This window comes from Varroa destructor, unplaced genomic scaffold, assembly GCF_002443255.2.
Source record: "Varroa destructor unplaced genomic scaffold, Vdes_3.0 BEIS01000006.1, whole genome shotgun sequence".
Taxonomy (NCBI): Eukaryota; Metazoa; Arthropoda; class Arachnida; order Mesostigmata; family Varroidae; genus Varroa; species Varroa destructor.
This window is the reverse complement of record NW_019211459.1, coordinates 16,962,595-16,980,945: the sequence shown is the minus strand read 5'-3', so window position 1 is coordinate 16,980,945 and position 18,351 is coordinate 16,962,595. Positions and strand designations below refer to the sequence as shown.

Here is an 18,351-nt window from a genome sequence, read left to right as displayed (position 1 = left end):
GGCTTTAGGGGCGGCCCATGGTTGGATATTGTCATATATAAGTCGATAAGAAATGATCCATGTGCATATGCCAAAAAAGCTCTTCTAGTGAAAATAACTTCATTATCTTCCAACTGATGCAGAAAAAGGAGAACCACTTGTATTAGTTCTAGGATTTCTGCTATACGGATATACATTCACATTAAATTGATTCACGTTTCAGATAAGTCTCTGTGTCTTATTTTACTTATATATGTGGCACTAGTGGCCACATCTGGAGCAAGTTCTCCGAACAGTGCTTGTGGCTAATTCATTTGTACATACTACGCTTCCTCCCCCTGTACTTGACGTAATCCTTTTAAAGCCGGTAAAATACGTGAGCCCTATAGAAGAAGATCAATGAACTACTACGCTAGACGATCTGGCTAATAAATGGTTTGCAAGAAGTACTGTCCGAAACAGCATCAAAAAAATTTTGATGTCATTTCGTACTTTTGTTTATGTGCTTTTGCGTAAAAATATCTGCGGAGTATTGTTTTCTGGAAGGTCCATTTCAATGTACAATTTAAACAGTGAAAAACTTCCTAAAATGAGAAAACCCAACGCATACGCCAAGTCTCATTGGATTGGGCCAAGAAACCCGTTCAAGGATAATCTAGCTGCTTGACAGGCGGCATTCGTAGCCTCGTATACGTCTTATGAAGCAACATCTTCCCCTAAATGGCTCGCGTTGGGTCGGCAGTGGTCTCACTTAGAAGCATAGATTCGACAGTAGTAGATGTGCAATTTTTATCCACAATTGAGACGAAGTGTCTTGAAGATAAGTAACTTCCCGCTAAGATTATCTACGTTACAATTTTCTCAAAAATCGTCCAAACCTATAAAAAATTGCGCTTTTTTGGAAAAGATGCGGCCTAGAGACGGTTCTGTTTCTTTGGCTCTGAAAATTTCGATGAGAAAAATGCTTTTTGTAGTGATCGACAAGTGAAGGAAGATGAAAAAGAAGACATAGAGGAAAACCGATATCTGCGTAGCCATAAGATAACCAAGAAACTTAGCATTGACTAGCATACGGTTTTACGTTCGATGGTTAGGTAACGTACGAATTGACACAAACGTATTGACCCAATTCGAAGCTCTACAGAAATGGAATCAAGCGATTTTTAAAGCGACTGATCACGGGTGATGAAAAATATCACATACGACAATAATGTCGCTTTTAGAAAAAGCTAGAAAAGGCTCTATATTCTACAACGAAACCGGGGACTGACGTTTAGGCAGGTGATGCTATGTGTTTGATGCGACCGGAAAGGAGACGCCGTCATCCGGCAGAACGATCGATCCGGACCGTTACTATCAACAATTAGAAAATCTAGAAAAAAAGTCATTGAAGAGAATAATCTGGAACTAGTGATCAGAAAGGTCGTTGGTTTCCATCATAACAACGCAGCGCACTTCTTGCACCATCAAGCTATCATCTGTTGCGGTGTCTGCAGGACTTCCTTAATGTTGTTCTAATAAATAATGTGTCGCCTAAAAAACAAACTCCACAGTGATAGGCTTTTAGTGTTACAAAAAAAAAAAAATGGCCAGAGATCATTAATAAAAACAGCGTAGCACAGTAAATTTAGTAACATTTAAGTATAAAAAGTAGCTGCTTCAATGTTAGCTTAAAAACGGTGAATACTTTTTCGATCATTATCCAACACGTGTTCAATACAGAATGCATCTAAGTACGGTATTTTTTCTCCTACGAGTTGGTTCCAAGACGGCACCTAGACAACAACTGATATTTTTTTATGTATTATAAATGTTCCATATATAAATATATATATATACATATAAATTTCATATGCCAAAAACTTTGGCGTATCATAAATGGTCTGTCGAGCCATTTTGGTAGATTTTTCAAGTCATTTAAATCGAAACTCTCATTGAGAATCGCCGCCTCAGATGTTCCAGATACCATATAAAAACTGGAGGTAACGTAGATCGTCTATTCCAAACATAAAAGGGCGTGTTTCTACCTTAGTGAACGTTCGTCCAGCGATAACAGCTGATCGTTATTCAAACTTCAAAGATGCCGCAGTGTGATGCGTTTATGGTGTGTAAGAAATTGGCTTTTTCTTACGCATACCCACTATGACAAGCATCTAATTAAAGTTTGCCTGTATGTATGTATGTACATACGTATATATCCCTAGTCAATAACAGCATTACTCCCTCTCCTTCTCTTGCTCAGATCACCAATTGATAACGTAGTCCAAGGCTCTAAGTGGCTATCTTGTAATTAACACACCATCCATCTTATACATTGCCAAGTTATTCTAATTATATAGTTTGGATTCTAAATCTAAACAAATGCCATGGCGTGCATTTGATTAGCGATCAACATCCCAACAATTTAAATAGATCATTAGCTTAATATAATAATGATAACAAATAATATAAAGACGACTGATTGAAAATGTCATGTGTGTCATAGAGAAGCGTTCTACTTCAAACTCGAAGTATAACATTACGAGCGAACGACTGAACTGGAACGCTGACTGACACCGAGAAGCTCTAACGGCGATGAGATTTAATAAACAAACGCAGAGACTTCAAAACCAAACCATGTTATAGGATCACCCCACAATATTCTTCTCTCGAGACAAATAACTCCACTTCCTTCTTATATGTATATAATCTTACTCAGTACTGACGGCGTAGAGTCGTTCTTTTCCAACGTTGTGCTGTGCTAGACAGGCGTATGGCAAATTATATCTTAGACTCGCCTATGACGTGGCTGGCCTTGTAGAGCCTGTTTGTAGGCTTGCACGACCGGGAGACCAGACCAGCTAGATTTCGCTTGTAATGCGACCCTCTCCTTAATTAAAAGCGAGCCAGCCACAGCTTTTGGGTATCTGTGCTGGTGCAGCAAAACCGTAGCCTGCGTCACCCTTGGATACACGGCAATGGTAGGTGGATATGGTTTACGTTCACATGAATATGGCCATACATGGAAAAATGTACTGGAAGATCGTCTGACAGTTGCAGACAAATATCTAGGGAATGCTCACTCTTCTGTCAAGGGAAGGGCGGGATGACCCTATTAACAAGTATTCTGCCGACCTGTTTATGTTTGTGTGATGCCGATTTTCTTTTGGATATCTTCCATGGTTAGTACGACGAGGTGTCGTGTTGATTCTATTATTTTGTTCTTATCCTAATTGATCAGTAATAGAAAGCCCTTTTTATTCTAGCTGACGCCCGGCCACAGCTATTTGCAACATGATTTCAACCTGTTTGATAGCAGGTTTTGTTGCGACATATATCGGGACTGGGCTCCCGCTCAAAGATCGCCGTTATTGGTCGCTTTCAGTAGGTGCTTTATGCACCTTCAAGTTCTGCTTAAATTGCACTGACAGGTTCAATGCTGTGCATAGAGATCGCTAGCGCCTAGTTGACTTGTGCATACCGGAGTAAGGGACGCCGGCCGGTTTTTCAGCCCTCGCCAGGAAGCAGGCGCGCTTGTACGACTCTCGCCAAATCTTTGCACACCTGTTTAGACTTTGGCCAATGCGAGCAAACTTCGTAGGCGGTGTCTGAGAACGAAAAACGGAAGAATATGACGATAGGATAGAGGGCCCGCCTCCGTGGATGGAAGAACCAAAGTGGGCTTTGCATCCAAGGGCTGCTTTGGGTCCGCCGGCACATGGATTAAAGTCAAACGACTATGAATGTAGTGAGAAATCTGCCACGAATATAGAGAATCTCATGGTCAGAACGATTTTTCGGGGGTTCGTTCGTATCGGTTCATCGTCTGTGGAATCGAGAAGCAGGCGACTTATAGAATATAACTTTCCGGTGTTCGCAACAAATAACTTCAGAGAAATTGCTTAAAGCCTATTGGCCGCTAGTATGATATCATCACTCAAAGCAAGAGATTTTGAAAGTGCACTTGTCTTTGCCTCGTCTGCATCTTCAAAGAAGGTACGGTAGGTCCATAAACGCTCAGTCTTCTCCAAAAGAGAAAAGTTCTTGCAGCACCTAGCCAAGCTGTTCCGTTCCTCTGTGCTTCCACAAAGCTACGATCTAGTTACCGGTAAGATGTCCTTATTGCATCCTGAATTCCGTTTACTTATGATTTGTCTATCTAACCAACGCTTCAGCCTGAGCTACACGCCTCTGGCGGCCAGCATAGCCTCCGTGACTGGCCTTGCACCTCTGCCCCTACCTAGCCAGCCAGTCTGTTTTCCTAAAGGCTAACCAACGCTCAGCAGCTACTTTACTTCCCCGATCGGTTTACGCCGCCATGTCCGCGGGCCTATGCAACGTGTGGAAAGCCGACAACATCTACATTCGCTGTTGCTGTCGAATTAGCGACGCAGTAATGTCTTTCTATAATTTCTTAAGAGGACGGTCGCATTTCCAAGTTAGCCATAGTGGCCGCTGACGGACGTTGGAAATCGACCGTGGCAGCAGTACACGAATGCACGCAAATTGTCGTAGTTATAGTTCATAGAAAAAGTGGCAGTAGCAGTTCTCTTGCACCGGGAAACCTACACCTTGCCGCCGTGATGACGCAGTGTTCACCCAGGTAAATCTGGGGGCACGCAAGATAGTCTGGATTGGACAGCAGACGTAGACGCACTTCATTTTGTGATGCGAGAGGCCAGCCCTCTACAGCAGAACCGGATGTATAAGGGAACTCGAAACGTTTATTCGGGAATCTGCCTTACTCTTTAGGAAAAACAGGCAGAGAACGATGTTGGCAATGATAGGCTTCGCATTTATACCATTGCCGGCGTGTGGGTCTACGAATATTAGCGACATCCGGGTGAACGTGAGGTGTTCATTTGCTGTAACAATGTCCCAGAGAGATATGTATTTGTAAGGATGCATAAAACATACTTTGCTTCGAACGTGCTATTGTATAGAGGAACTTGTCGTGTCCTTACCGCCCTATTGCGCATTTTGTTTTGCGATAAACTTACTATAATTTGCGCTAGCACGAAATTCCTTTTGCTCACGTTTTTCGTTTTGTTGAAGTTTCGCCGCAGCTGGTCTTCTATAGAAAAAGAATTATGTGGAATTTACTAATGTTAAATTGTTCAATGTTCTTAATTTTGCAGTTGCTTCTTGTATCTTGTCTAATCGTTGAGTTTATTTCTAGGCTCGCTATGTTGAAGTTATACCTGTTCGGCCTGTATTTGAGTATGTTACCTTGTATCATAGCTAGACAGTATTACAATTGGCTATACTCCCTAATGGATAGACACGATGATGGTATATGAGTTCGGCTGTGAAAAGCCACACCCCAGTCTACTCGTATTGATCAACACGTTCTAACTGTAATCTATTCAAGCACAATTCATTACATTGTTACTGCGAAATAACGAAGATTTAGCCATTAACTCACATATATCTGTATATATATGTATTGGCTTACTCGTTGAATGATAAGTGATGATAAATGAATAAGCCGGAGCCGACAATGCAAAAGGTAATTTATGCATTCGGCAGATATGGAAGATAGTTATATGAAGGTCGGCTATTGGCAGTTAGGTTCTCGTATATTTTCATACATAAGTTGAGATACCTCGCACGTGTAAAGCGGCTAGTTAGGTTATACCTTTTGTCGGAAGTTTCGAAGCTCCTAAAATACAAGGCCATCCACGAGTATTCTGGCAGTTTCCAAACAGCCATGTACCAACCATTCGCGTTCCCATATGTAACTTCTCTATATCTTCTCGAGGTAAATCGATGACCGGATGTGCTTGCCCACCAGTTACCCTTGTTAGGGCATGGGAAGTCCCGTACGGATTTAAATCGGAATAATAAGCGAGTTGAAGGTGCGCTGGATGATTTTTTGCTTAATCTAAGAAGTTATTGGGGCATAGCGATGAAGTCTAGCGTTATCATCACGTAACACAGACTTTCGGTTGCTGTGTCAACGGCCCATAAGTCTGTCGATTCGAGTCAGCGAGCTGCAGCTTCAGCGAGTATCTCATAGTACTGGTACTGAACACCCCTCGATCTCCATTGTAACCACGTCCATTACCTTAGCTCTAGTCCTACTCATCTGTCACCGAACTTTTGTTTAGAGCGACGCCATCCTGGTGTTCTCCGGCTGTCGATTCAGGATGAGGCATATGTCACATATGGGGATCGTGTGCTTCAGGCGGGTTTTTTGTTGATTAAAGTTCCGAATATTGCGCTTAAAATACGCCACACGAATTTCTAACTGGCTTGGAATCAATTCACAGAGGACCCTTTTTTTTTTTAGCTAAGTTCCCGCATTTTCAGTGTTTGGGTTGTAATGCTGTACCACGCTACATATGAAATGAGACGGCAGAGCTCTTAAACTGCAGACCCTGCTCCTGTGAAAACCCTCTCGATTCGGTGATGTGTTTCTAACCTTCGGATCCCGATATCTGGTTACCTCTTCGCTAGTCTTCAATCTTCGTTCTTGAAACGTTTGTACCATTCATGTGCTGTACTTTCGCTTAAGGGTTTCTTGCCTGATATCTTCATGAATTATTCGAACGCTGTGGCTTTTGAAGAACAAAACTTTCACTGTTAAGCACTGATTTTCAAGAACTGATTTTTTTCAGACTGAACTCCACTGCTTTTCACCCAGAAGTTTTCAGGAGTATTTATCAGCCAATTTCTACATGCAACGCGTAGCTCACAAGTTATGCAATTTCAGTACTCCCTTGTAGCAGCCTAGTACATAGTACATTAATGTCCTTAAAGGCCTTTAGCAAGAATAAAAAGACATTACAGCCGCCGAACTAAAAGCGTATTGAAACGTAGTCAAGGACCTATAATATATTGGTGATGTCAATCAGTGGTCATACGGCCTGTTTAAAGGGCGAAAGCTGCAGGCATCACTAATTTATCTGGATTGAAACCGCTGATTGATGATTCATCATTACTGACTACATTATAATGAAAAATATAATAAAATTATTCTATAAGCATGTGAACACGGACAGATTTCTGCACGTAAAGATAGATTAATCTAATAGAGTTTGTTGTTGTTTCTCTTATTCGTATGTCGAGATTATAATTTCGCGAAAACCAATTTTTATTATCGGTTTCACTTAAAAGCAGAATACATATTTTCGTATCTTTTGGAAAAAAAAATACTGTTTCTTAGGTTAAGGGAAATCCAGTTGTTTATCAAAGAGACAACTTACCATTTTGTATGCTCTGTGACCAACCTACGTCTATGCTCACACAGAAGTTCATTACCAGTATATACCAGCAAGGTTCTGAAGGACACGAGGAGAACAGGATTGACACCTGCTAACCTTAATAATTGGTATACGAAGAAACGTTCGTCTGTAGCGGAGGTCTCCGCTTCCGCGTTTTGCAATGCAACCGCAACGTTTCTGTGTTGTCATCATTACTCGTGTTTGTATTATCAGACTTCTTAATGTAACAATAAATACCTGTGCTTGCCAGTTCGGGCCGTTGACGATTCGTTTGGTAAATTGCTCTGCTGCGTTAAGCTGAGTTCCTTCGTCCTACCGACAAAGTTCAGAAGACAAACAAAAATCACCGTAGGAAACAGATATCTTGGAAGCTCTTGCCTCGAGGATTCCATGTGAATGTATTCTAGGCTAGACTGGTCTCTCTCTGTCGCACACTTTTTCCGCTATGCGGAAACTCATCTCAGTAGACGAGACACAGAAAGTGCTGTAACATATCAACTATTATACGTACATTAATGTTACGAGTTACGAGATAGACAGAAACTCGTGTCCAGTTTTAATAGAAATGGTAGCGTAGTCTTGCCTATGGCCTTAGTCAGGTCGGAGATACATTTGAACCTTATCTTTCCCAAAAAATATCTGAACACCTATTAGTTAAATTTAAGAATAAGCAATATGTAGAATAACTCATCATGGATATATATATATATATATATATTTTAGATTTTTAGGTTTGTATCTAAACAAACACTTATATATATTATCGTATACTTCAACGATCTTTTTACGTACACTAGAAGCGTCATTGTTAGTCGTCACGTCTCTTCAATATAACCGCCATATACTGCGATTATATCTTCAATTAGAAACCTCAACTAGTCGTTATTAATTCCTTAATATATTCTATTCTTATTTCCTTCTTAATGGTTGATGTGCTATATACGAAAAATATATTTGGGGAATAATAAAACTTTGGGATGATTCCAAAAATGCAAGGGTTCAAAACGACCAAAAATCCAAACAAATGCCAAATGAAGAGAGAAGTCTTAAAAAAAAACTGCATAATATATTGTATTAAGAATGAGCTTATTTGAATGACTGAATTGACAATTGCTCTTCTTCGGTGTAAGGAGGCTGTTCGTTTCTGTATAAAAGCTGTAAAAATATCAAGGACAGCTTCTAAGCGTTTTAAACCTAAACCTTTTGATTATATTCTGATCTCCCTTGTAAAAACACGACACGACGAAATTGAATTACAGGAACGAGATCTGTTCAGATTCGACTGGATACTATGCATATATCGATTCCATACTATTTCACCAATGGATTGTTAAACCCGTAGTTATAGAGGGGGTAACGTGTTTGCCTGTTAGACGCAGGTACACGCGATGTGGTCTAGGTTCGAATCCATACGTAGACGCACTGTTTCATCAAGTGCCTAACGGTTTAACCATCAGAAGTAAAATATTAACGACTGGATGCGTCAGATATTATTCGTTATTGTTATTATTAATTAACACTGGCGTTAACGCATGAGGAACATCGCCGTTATTAGCGATTGTTCTGGTCCTGCTAAGACAAGATGCTAGCAAGTAATCAGAGAAATGGCATGAATCCTTAGAATAGTAATCGTCCAGCATTATTAAGGCATGATGAGATACTCATCGTAGCTGGCCAAATGATCACAAAGCACGAAGTGCTTCATCCGACTGAAGAGGTCTGTCATATGCACGTAAAAGGATTGAAAGCAAGCGACGTCTTGTTGATAAAACAGGACTGAAACAGGCGTTTAAAAATATCATTTAAATACGATATACGCCCATTAGATTGAAAGATTCTTCATAAGCTGCGGATCGGGTAAAAGGGTTCCGTTATGAATATATATGTTGAAAGGGTGTGCGATTTAATGTTGTACCAAATAAAATGTTGTACCAATAATAAATACGGAGACTCAGCAGTTTAGAACGCAGTTGAACATTCCGTAAGGTGACGAAAGATCATCACAGAGTTCGATCGAGGTATTGAAATGGGAGGTCACGCGTCTCGCGAGCCTCCCACATATAGAATTAAAATTGAGCTTATGTTACAAAAGCATTTTCTCTAATTAGTGATTTCATTAACATATTCTGCGATCAATTATAAATACGATTTTCCAATTGATACCAGAAGTAAAGTGTCTGGAAAAGAACGCAGGCGGTAAAAGATATGTTCCACGCTATTTTCAAATAGGCAGCGCGTGGGTCTGATCCTGCATTTCTACATAATCCACTAGAGCTAAGTAGTTTTTATGAACAGTGAAGCTGAAAGCTCAACGAAACTGTCACTATTTATCTTAGGAATGATCATTATATCAAAGTACAGCGTACCATAACCTGCGACCAAACCATTCGAAGGAATGGCGTTTACCCTTTATTTATAGTCTTCTCGTTCGACTTGAAATGACTGCAGATTAAGTCGATGACAACGCCGGTTATCGCTACCAACGGGAACCAGAAATGGTTTTAGGGGGGCAAACGCAGATTGTGGTGATGGAGGCGGCCCTCAGAGCAGACAAGGACTCTTCCGCACTGAGGCATTCAAGCGCAGGCGCGCAGCGGTGAAGCGACGACGGCGAGTACCCTGAGAGTGTATCAGCCGATGCTAGCGACGCTGTAGCAGCGGCTGCGGTGTTGGCGGCTTCACTGAGAGAAAGGGCGATCTGACACGTGGATCCAGCAACCTAGCTAGGTGCGACTGCTCGCTTGGGGCTAAATGTTGCTTTACATGGGGCCTAGTTTGCCAGCCTTGGCCACTTTGCGCAGGCCAACCCTCTCGCCCAGGCACGTGTCCCAAGGCCACCATCCACTGTTTGACGTTAAGGGAGATAAACCTTGGGGTCAATGCCTCGACCACGGCCAGGAACACGCCGATTCCGCTGAAAAATGCTTTGGCTATCGGTCGACGCTCGCGGTCGATGACAACAGTAGAGAGCTAACTTTGTGGTATAACCCCAACACCAATAAGGACGTTTGGAGGGGCACGTGTGGAAATTCGAATATAAGGAGAGATCTATTGTAGCATGGGATTGTAGCGGAATTGCGCTATACGCGTTACTATATGCGCACGTGGAGTACAGGCGTAGCCTGCCAGAAACCAAATACTAATGTCGGCTCCTAGGGATGTATAAAGTATACGCCTACGGTATATGACCTAACGACTTAAAGGATAATGGGCTTTGTTGAACTGTACTCGAAAAAGGAGGGCTCATCAAGTACAGATAACTAAATCTTCTTATAATTATAGAGATATTTTCACTGTGTATTTGCATTGATTTATTCAACACTATAAGCAGACTGTAGATCAATTTATTATTGGGAGTTTTGGTTGTTAGTTTTGTTGTAAGGCGCTAGTTTGAGAGATAAGAAGTATCTAAATCGTATTTTTAGCAGGGCAGTATTAGCATTAGAAGATAGCTTTCTTGAAGTTTAGTGTCTTCAAAAGGTAATCTTTTCAATGAGACGCAAGTCTAAGAGTCTCTGAAGCAAAACTAATTGTTATAATATATATATATATATATATTGATGCGAGATTATATAATCATCAACCTTTTAGTTTTCAGGAATATAGAAGCTATGAGTGAATCAGCTGAGAGCGCATGTTTTGCCTTAAACAGTCTACCAGAACTTCCGTTCCGACGAATCGTTAGCTTTTTGTCACCGGGTGACCTCCTTCGTCTCGCCTCAGTTTCACGTGAGTTGTTCGAGCTCATCCGCCGCGATGACTCGCTTTGGGTCGCCCATCTCGAAGAATATGCGTTTGGCCGTTGGGACGAAGTACTCAAAGATGTATCTGTCCTTGACGGTGACCCCTATATTTCGGATTGGTTTTCGCATCATTTTCGAAAACTTCATCATCACCGACAGAAAGCGTGGCGCGAACGTAACCCGGAGAAAAAAGAAGTGCGCTTTCCAAAGGGTAAAGTAGATGAAACGTCCTCAAAGCGACGCAAGGAATTGACCGACGAAGAGAAAAACGGTTCTTCCAGCGATGATTACGAAAACGCCTACGAAAGTTGGATTCGCATCCATGACCCGTTGTTTACAATTGAACGGACGATTTTACAGGCATCATATGAGCAATACGAGGATGACCCCTCGAAGCTGCCCGCTGGGGTGCTCAGGAGAAGATATGTTTACGATATCGGCCTATACAAACGCAAGGTAGTACATGTTTGCTTTCTATTTAGATTACCTTATCTCCTTCTGAACCCGCTAAATCTCGAGTAAAGTTTATTGAGAGGTTTCCACACTGGCCTGTGGCCAAATTAGAGCAATAATACTAATAATAATAATAAGTGAAGTTAAGTTACCAAGGTAAACTGAGAGTTCCACGTCGATGTATTGGATATTGAAGGATGCTTGCTTGCATCCCGCAGTTGATGTACGGCAATTGGTAACTGATTACCGAAATATCATTTGCTGTATGAGACTGATGGCATCGTTTGCGCTTGAAAATTAATGGCCAGCATCGTCGTGCGATTACATCGTAGATTTTAGACCCAACCTAAGTCAGCCACGACGCCGCTGTATATTAAACACTTCTTTATTAGTGTTTGTGCGCTCTGGGCGCAAAATGCTACACGGAGAGGAAATATCTGGACCTACCCTCTTAGTTTCAGTTGGTACGTGTCTGGCAAATAGTTTCCTAATGAGGTTCCCTCGCTACGACTATATCCTAATCTTGGCCAAAAAGTTGGCTAAGCAAAGTTCCTAGCGGATTGGGACGTTCCCAATTCCCACGTAATTACAGTGAGTTTTATACCAACACTATTAGCTGTGCAAACATTTTTCGCTTGTCGTAATAAAAGGGAAGTAGTAATAGCTCTTTTTTTTTTAAATCTTGCTTTAAATTGATTTCTTCATTTAGAATCCTACAATCAACTTTCGTAATAACTTGACCCAAGGCGTAATCGACAAGTTAACGGAGCTTGGTCAAGGCCGAGAACGGGATCTACTTTGTAGAAAACACCGGTTTTTGCAGACAAATTACGTCACCGTCCAGCGGTTGAATCCAGAGTTGGAAGCGGACCCAGGCGACCCTACGTCATGTTTGGACATACATTTTCCTGTAATGAATGGAATTCCTATGGCACCATTGTTCAGTTGCAGAGTCAGCCAAGTACGTATACCAATCAAGACATCTCACCACTAACAGTTGTACCGTAACCTTGATCGTATAGGTCGCTCATAGTTGAGGAAGAACTTAGACACAAAACATATGGTCTTTATATAATAGTGCTTTCCATTTCATCATGACTACCTTTCATGCAGGTTGGGACTACGAGCCTTTCGTCAGTCTGCGGTGTGACGGGTGCCCATGCTCTTCGATTACAGCTGTATGTCGAGGCCAACTTTGATGCACACTTTCGAAATTATCGTAAAGACATAGCCGCAGAGACTAGGCAAATTGACGATGGAGGGGGTCGGCTGCTTCGTCGTTTCTGCAACGAGATGGAACTTTTTGAAGCTGAGGCAGTTTATCGTAGGTGCCCCAAAAACCTTCAGACACTGAAAAAGAAAACTCCGCTCGAGCCATTACTGTTTGATGCTGACTGCTTACTTGAAGGCGGAAAATCCAATTCTGAAGCTGTGGGAAACCTTGTCAAGTTGATTCCCTTTAGCAGCCATAGGAATGGTAGATGGAGGAGAATGTGGCGTAGTTGGCTTTTGGAGGATCCCACCGTCGATCGTTTCGTCGCAATCTCCAGATGGAAAATTCGTCAACGACTCAACCGAATGGTAGGCAACGGTCTTGACAAATACGCGCATGAAAACTATATTATTGTCGTTCGATAAATGGCCAAACAGATTTGTCATCACTACGGTTTACCACCATCGATAATCGCTCATGTCGTCATTATTGATCACAGTAAACTTTTCGATATTCTAAGCACTAGATAAAAGAAGGAAAGCTACCCTCTTCCAACGTAAATGTAGACATTGTTTTTATTATCGCTATCGCAAGTATGATCACGGTAAAGTTTGCAGCTGTAGAAGAATATAACTTCGAAAATTTTAGTGTAGAAATGGGTTTCGTAGACTAGAGATTTTGTTGAGGAGTGACAAGTTCTCGAACTTTATAATGACATATTAGAATAAAACATACGCCCTCGTCCTCTACGGAGCTGGATTCATCTGGGACGTAGGATAACTAATTCGGCAACATAATGATTGCAAGCAAGCCGCCATTGACGACAGGAACACTCTGTATCCATAGCAACGCTTCTGTTTAGACAGTATATAAGAAGTTGCCTGTAGCAGAGTAAATTTCAGTCCGTACGCCCTTGCGTATAATGGTAAGTTGAATATTACGTGTTCCAAACTGGAACGAAATCCAATATCAGCTTGCCCGGGGTCCCGAACAAGGTTAATCTTAGACCTAATGTACTCATGGGTCGCGCTGCAAGCTATCACATCATTTGTTTACTTAATTTCTTGACGAATACAACGAACGTTTAGTGGACATAATCATCAATAGACAACTTCAGACTTTATTTCACCCTCGTCCGCCGTTATTGTCACGAAAGGCAAGTTCGCTTGTTGCTTGGTTCGCATGAGTAACCTCTAGAAAACATGCGAAATACTTCCGTTTGATCCAACCTAACCTGTGGGGTACTAAATACTCCCAACTTACTCATACAGTTTCGTTATGCCTAGCATTTTTGTCAGCAGACCGCAAGGCTGTTACAGCCGAAATCTTCACGTGTGCGAGTCGTTTTGTTTAACTAAGTTTTTCACTGCGTAAACATTCTCACAGGCACAATGGGTCTTGTTCCCCCCTGAGGCAGCCGGATTTCACGACCTTGTCCGTGTAGATCTGACTGACGCCGAAGAATTAGATGGAAACAACTCTAAACAGGAGATGGTATCCTGCGTACTCGTCTCGCCATCTGCTGTGCTTCTCGTCATGCAACTAGTCGGCAAGAACCGTCTGTGATAAAAACCGATTTAAGACACGAAGCTGGCTGGAGAGATATTAGGAGCTCGAGATAATACAATTTGCTTGCCACAAGGAGCAAACAAGAACCCTAACTAATCTGTATTGATTTATATGACTATTTAGCAAAGCGATCAAACATATTGTTGTACTACTCGAAGCTTACCAGGTTGGTGCGTCAAATAGGCAGCAGTGTAGGTAATGCAGAGTGGGCAATATACAATTTCTATATTGCCATATGTAGCAGTACTCATTGATTGAATCTATTGGGTTTATCGGTACGTGGCCGCATTTCTAGTAGCATTAAATGGAACGAAGGACACTTTGAGGACTTGCCTTTGTAAAATGATCAGATGCAACATATTTTGCCGAAGCAAATTCAAATAAATAATTATTACAGAAAGCAAGCTTTGCGGTATTGTAGCAGCCATCATGTACCTAATTAGATGCAAGATCGGCCGTGCAGATTCGATTCAACTCTTCAGAATTGTCGATTGAGCTTCATTCGTATTCTATTTATGAACAAGAGCTTCATTCGTATTCTATTTATGAACAATGGCACGCGAGTTCCGCTGTAATGTTAACGTACGTACGGAATCAACGATACTAGGTTTGGCCTCTTATAATCCACATACATATGTATGCACATTATTCCAACAAATGACTATGCCTCGTAAACGACATAGCCAAAGTTCAAGCATGATATTAATTGTTATTTCCTAAAAAGTAGCTAGCGGGCCCTTACGTGCACATGCACGTGCAAAATAGACTGCAACAGGTCTGGGCGCAACTGTCTATTTTAGAAATAATAAGAAAGTACGCGCGCGTGGATATTGCAGAAAGCACTTCATTCAGGAATTTATCTTCATTATCGGGATAGTAATTACCAATCGTTGGAGTACAGATTGTTATTTATATAGCAAGAACATTTCGGGTGTTTATTATTGACGATATATGTACAATCACAAAACCAACCTAACCAAAATGACCCTTAGCTGTGGAATCAGCTAACAATAGAGACAGCTTTGAGGGTAACCGTCCAACAAGTGCGGCGATTACAAATAGCATGCGTTTTCGGCTTATTTTAACATAATTCCGTATGTAACAGCATACGAAATCTAAAGGAATTACGTATTATTAGTAGCTGCACTTGTCCAACTTTCTTGAATAAAAAAACTTCATTCGAAAAAAGTATACTTGTTAAGTTTTTTATGCATATAAATATCTATTATTGATTTATAAAATGATCTTGGAGATCGGACCTGAGTAATTCAAGAAGACATTGGGGTGTGCGAATTCGTTTTGACGGGGCGCTCCAGCTAATGCAGATTTTAATAAGAATACGAAAAGGTCCAATTCTACGAAAGCATGAAACGTCTAATAAAGGGTTATAATTTGCCTATTGAACCTAGGGTCATGTGAGGTGATCTATGTTCGAAACCGGAATTTGAAGTAAATTAGAATTAGCTTCGAATCAGGGGTCAAGGATACCGGGTCTAGGGGTGATGAGTGAAAGTTCTGCAGCACTGAAGAACCAAGTTATATGTAGGATAGGCTGCATAATGCATGAAGACGTTTGCAGCTTACAATACCGTCTCGTGCTGGGGCTCAAGCCATGCCTAACGACAGTTCTCAGACATCTCATTCATTAAGTTATTAAGAGATTATAACTACCATTATGAGTATTATTAGTAGATTTCCATAGGTCCTCGAAAAGCGTATTAAAGAAGTGGACAAAAAGTAGGTATTCAGGCTAGGAAGAACAAATTGCAACACAGGGAACTTCAAAAATTTGATTGAGTTATTCAGATGGCTAGATACCTAACTTGATAGCCTCGATTAAACGTAGAAAATACGTTCAGTACAATAGATAGAAATATATTATAGAGCACAATGAGGAAAAGGGACCGAGATGAAGAGTGGAGAGGCATTTTTGCCCAATTACCTGAACGATTAAGTACAGCTGTAATACTCCATGAGCAGGCGTAGTTGTAGTTGTTACTCATATGGAAACTGTAGCTGGACGTGTATATGTAAGCAACGGGTTACAAATGACCGGTAGAAATTAACACATAATAGTATTTTATTATTATTATAACAAATTAGAGATAAAACAGTCGAGATCTAGCCTTATATTTTTCGTCAACAATATAATAGTCGGGGCAAACAGATTAATTATAGGAAATGCCAAACATACGGGACAAGACTGCTGTAGAAATCAGCCGATTTTCATTTGACGCGGGGGAAGAGCACTGATGTGATCTTTGCTGAAGCTGTGACGTAACTAATCAGTATCATCACACTCCATATAAAAATCCAATTACATACAAAAAATATTCGTGAATATTTGAGAATTCAGGTCATGAAACGAATAATAACTTTATGAAGGAAGCAGCGAGGAAATCAAAAATCAGCTAAATACGACCAAAACAAAGCATACAATGAAGACGTTGCTACAAGCGTAATTGTAAATGTATAACATTTTTTTCACAGGTCGCAATTTATAAAAACGAACGTTTTTACATAGACTAGCTACTGTGGAGGCATTCGATCGTCTCGATAGGATGCAGAGAGCTGTAGAAACGGGCGTGGACACATGCGTCTCGGGTGCATGTGTCTACACACATTTCTACAATGAAGTGTAAGTTCCTAGTTCCTCAGCTAAAGAGCAATAAGTGAAGGTATCATTTGAGGTAAACACATAGATAACAACACTTTGAATATATACTGCCTGACACAAGTGGATACAATGTGGCTCATAGGCTAAATGCACGAAATAGTAATAATAATCATAATGTGCAGCTGGCACTGCAAACGAATCTAAAGCAAATCACAAACGGGTAGGCAAGGAAAAAATTGAAAAAAAGAAAATATTCGAAAAGAGTTCTTACAGAACGCCAACAGGGATGCAGAGCGAAGCGGATACATAAGGCATAAATATAGCACAACTCGAAGACATTTAATTAGTTTAAGCCGATTACTGCAGTATTATGACCTTACGTATACTGTCAAAGATAAGTAACGCAAATACAAATGAAAAAACATTGAAATACATACGTTTTATTGACCCTTGTTTTAAACAATTATCCCGTTACATTTACGTACCGGTATATAACGTAATGACATTTCACCGGTATCAGTGATATTGCACTTTATGCTGTAACGGTGCCAGCCGCCAGGCCGACTTTGGAATTTCAAAGCATTTTGAAATCACCCCCCGGGGGGTCGGTCTTGTTTCCGCTTGAGATCACTAATCATGGCCGTGTTTACAACCGACAATGTCGTGTTGTTCTCGGCATTGTTAATCTTGTGGGTTATACAGGCCTGAGAGACATCGATATTAGCTCAGAGACTACCATAATGAGAGAAGTCAACGCGTTATTTCTTGGACTCTTCGTTCACTAATACGCGTTCTTCCCAGTTGTTTCGTGGTTCAAAGTGATCTTATACTCGAACTAGTTATAATTTAAGGTTTAAGCCCCCCAAGCTTAATAAGAGAGAATTCCATAGTGCCAGGCGAATACCACAGCGGCGAAATTTGGTCTGCATAACGCATTCGCCCTCGAACCCCCCTAAAAGAAAAAGGCCATTCCGTGTTTACATTGTTCAGAATAACAATAATAACAGCGCATGAGTTAAATGATATTTAGAATTTCCAGAGAAGCGGCCAGAATAAAAACTCAGAAAATAACATTGTCAAAAAGATGTTACGCTGTATTGATTGATAATTTTCTTAAAACCGAACACTTTTCACGACATACCTATCAACGAATAGAGACATAATATAAAAAAGTGAGCTTTATCGCTCAATAAAAAGGTATTTGGGCACGTCATGGATTAATGGCGAGCGCTACAACTTGAAGGCTAAGCAAAGAAACTGTAGACTACTACGTGCCTTGTTACCTATAATTGATGAAGGGGCCTATTCTTGAAGAGAACTTGACGCTAAGAGCAGGGAACTAATTACACTGTTTCCAAGGAAGATGACTTGTGGAACAGATACGTAAATACTATGTATCGTTACATATCGTTGATCAGAGGTAGCCCTTGAAATGTATTTGAAGAAAAGCTATCTTCTTAACGAATTTCTTACGCCGTACGGCACTTTTCATATTGTTGGCATATGGCTTCGAAGAGTAAGTAGCCAAACGCAAGATGGTAAGGTACAGGTCCAGGTGCGACAGGTACAGCA

The 18,351-nt window shown here is 40.9% G+C and overlaps 1 protein-coding gene across 5 annotated transcripts; it reads left to right on the top strand.

Annotated features, from left to right (window-relative positions):
• Positions 1–2,729: 2,729 nt before the first annotated feature.
• Positions 2,730–15,341, top strand: LOC111253121 (uncharacterized). 5 transcript variants are annotated; one of them, XM_086992222.1, is made up of 5 exons: positions 2,730–2,939; positions 10,776–11,383; positions 12,090–12,341; positions 12,494–12,961; positions 13,980–15,341. In XM_086992222.1, exons 2-5 carry the CDS (start codon positions 10,796–10,798, stop codon positions 14,157–14,159), a joined length of 1,488 nt encoding a protein of 495 aa, XP_086848348.1. In that variant the 5' UTR covers positions 2,730–2,939; positions 10,776–10,795; the 3' UTR covers positions 14,160–15,341. The 5 variants fall into 5 exon arrangements, with proteins under 5 accessions (XP_086848348.1, XP_086848347.1, XP_086848346.1 ...); XM_086992220.1 differs by lacking the exon at positions 2,730–2,939 and adding an exon at positions 2,962–3,140; XM_086992224.1 differs by lacking the exon at positions 2,730–2,939 and adding an exon at positions 3,206–4,066.
• Positions 15,342–18,351: the final 3,010 nt, after the last annotated feature.

Excerpts from the sequence above, each read along its gene's own strand:
- LOC111253121 (XM_086992220.1), top strand. The coding sequence starts at position 2,981 with ATGGAAAAATGTACTGGAAGATCGTCTGACAGTTGCAGACAAATATCT. Across the intron at positions 3,141-10,775 it reads TCTTTTGGATATCTTCCATG|TTTTCAGGAATATAGAAGCT; the intron begins GTTAGTACGACG and ends TCAACCTTTTAG. Across the intron at positions 12,342-12,493 it reads TCAGTTGCAGAGTCAGCCAA|GTTGGGACTACGAGCCTTTC; the intron begins GTACGTATACCA and ends CCTTTCATGCAG.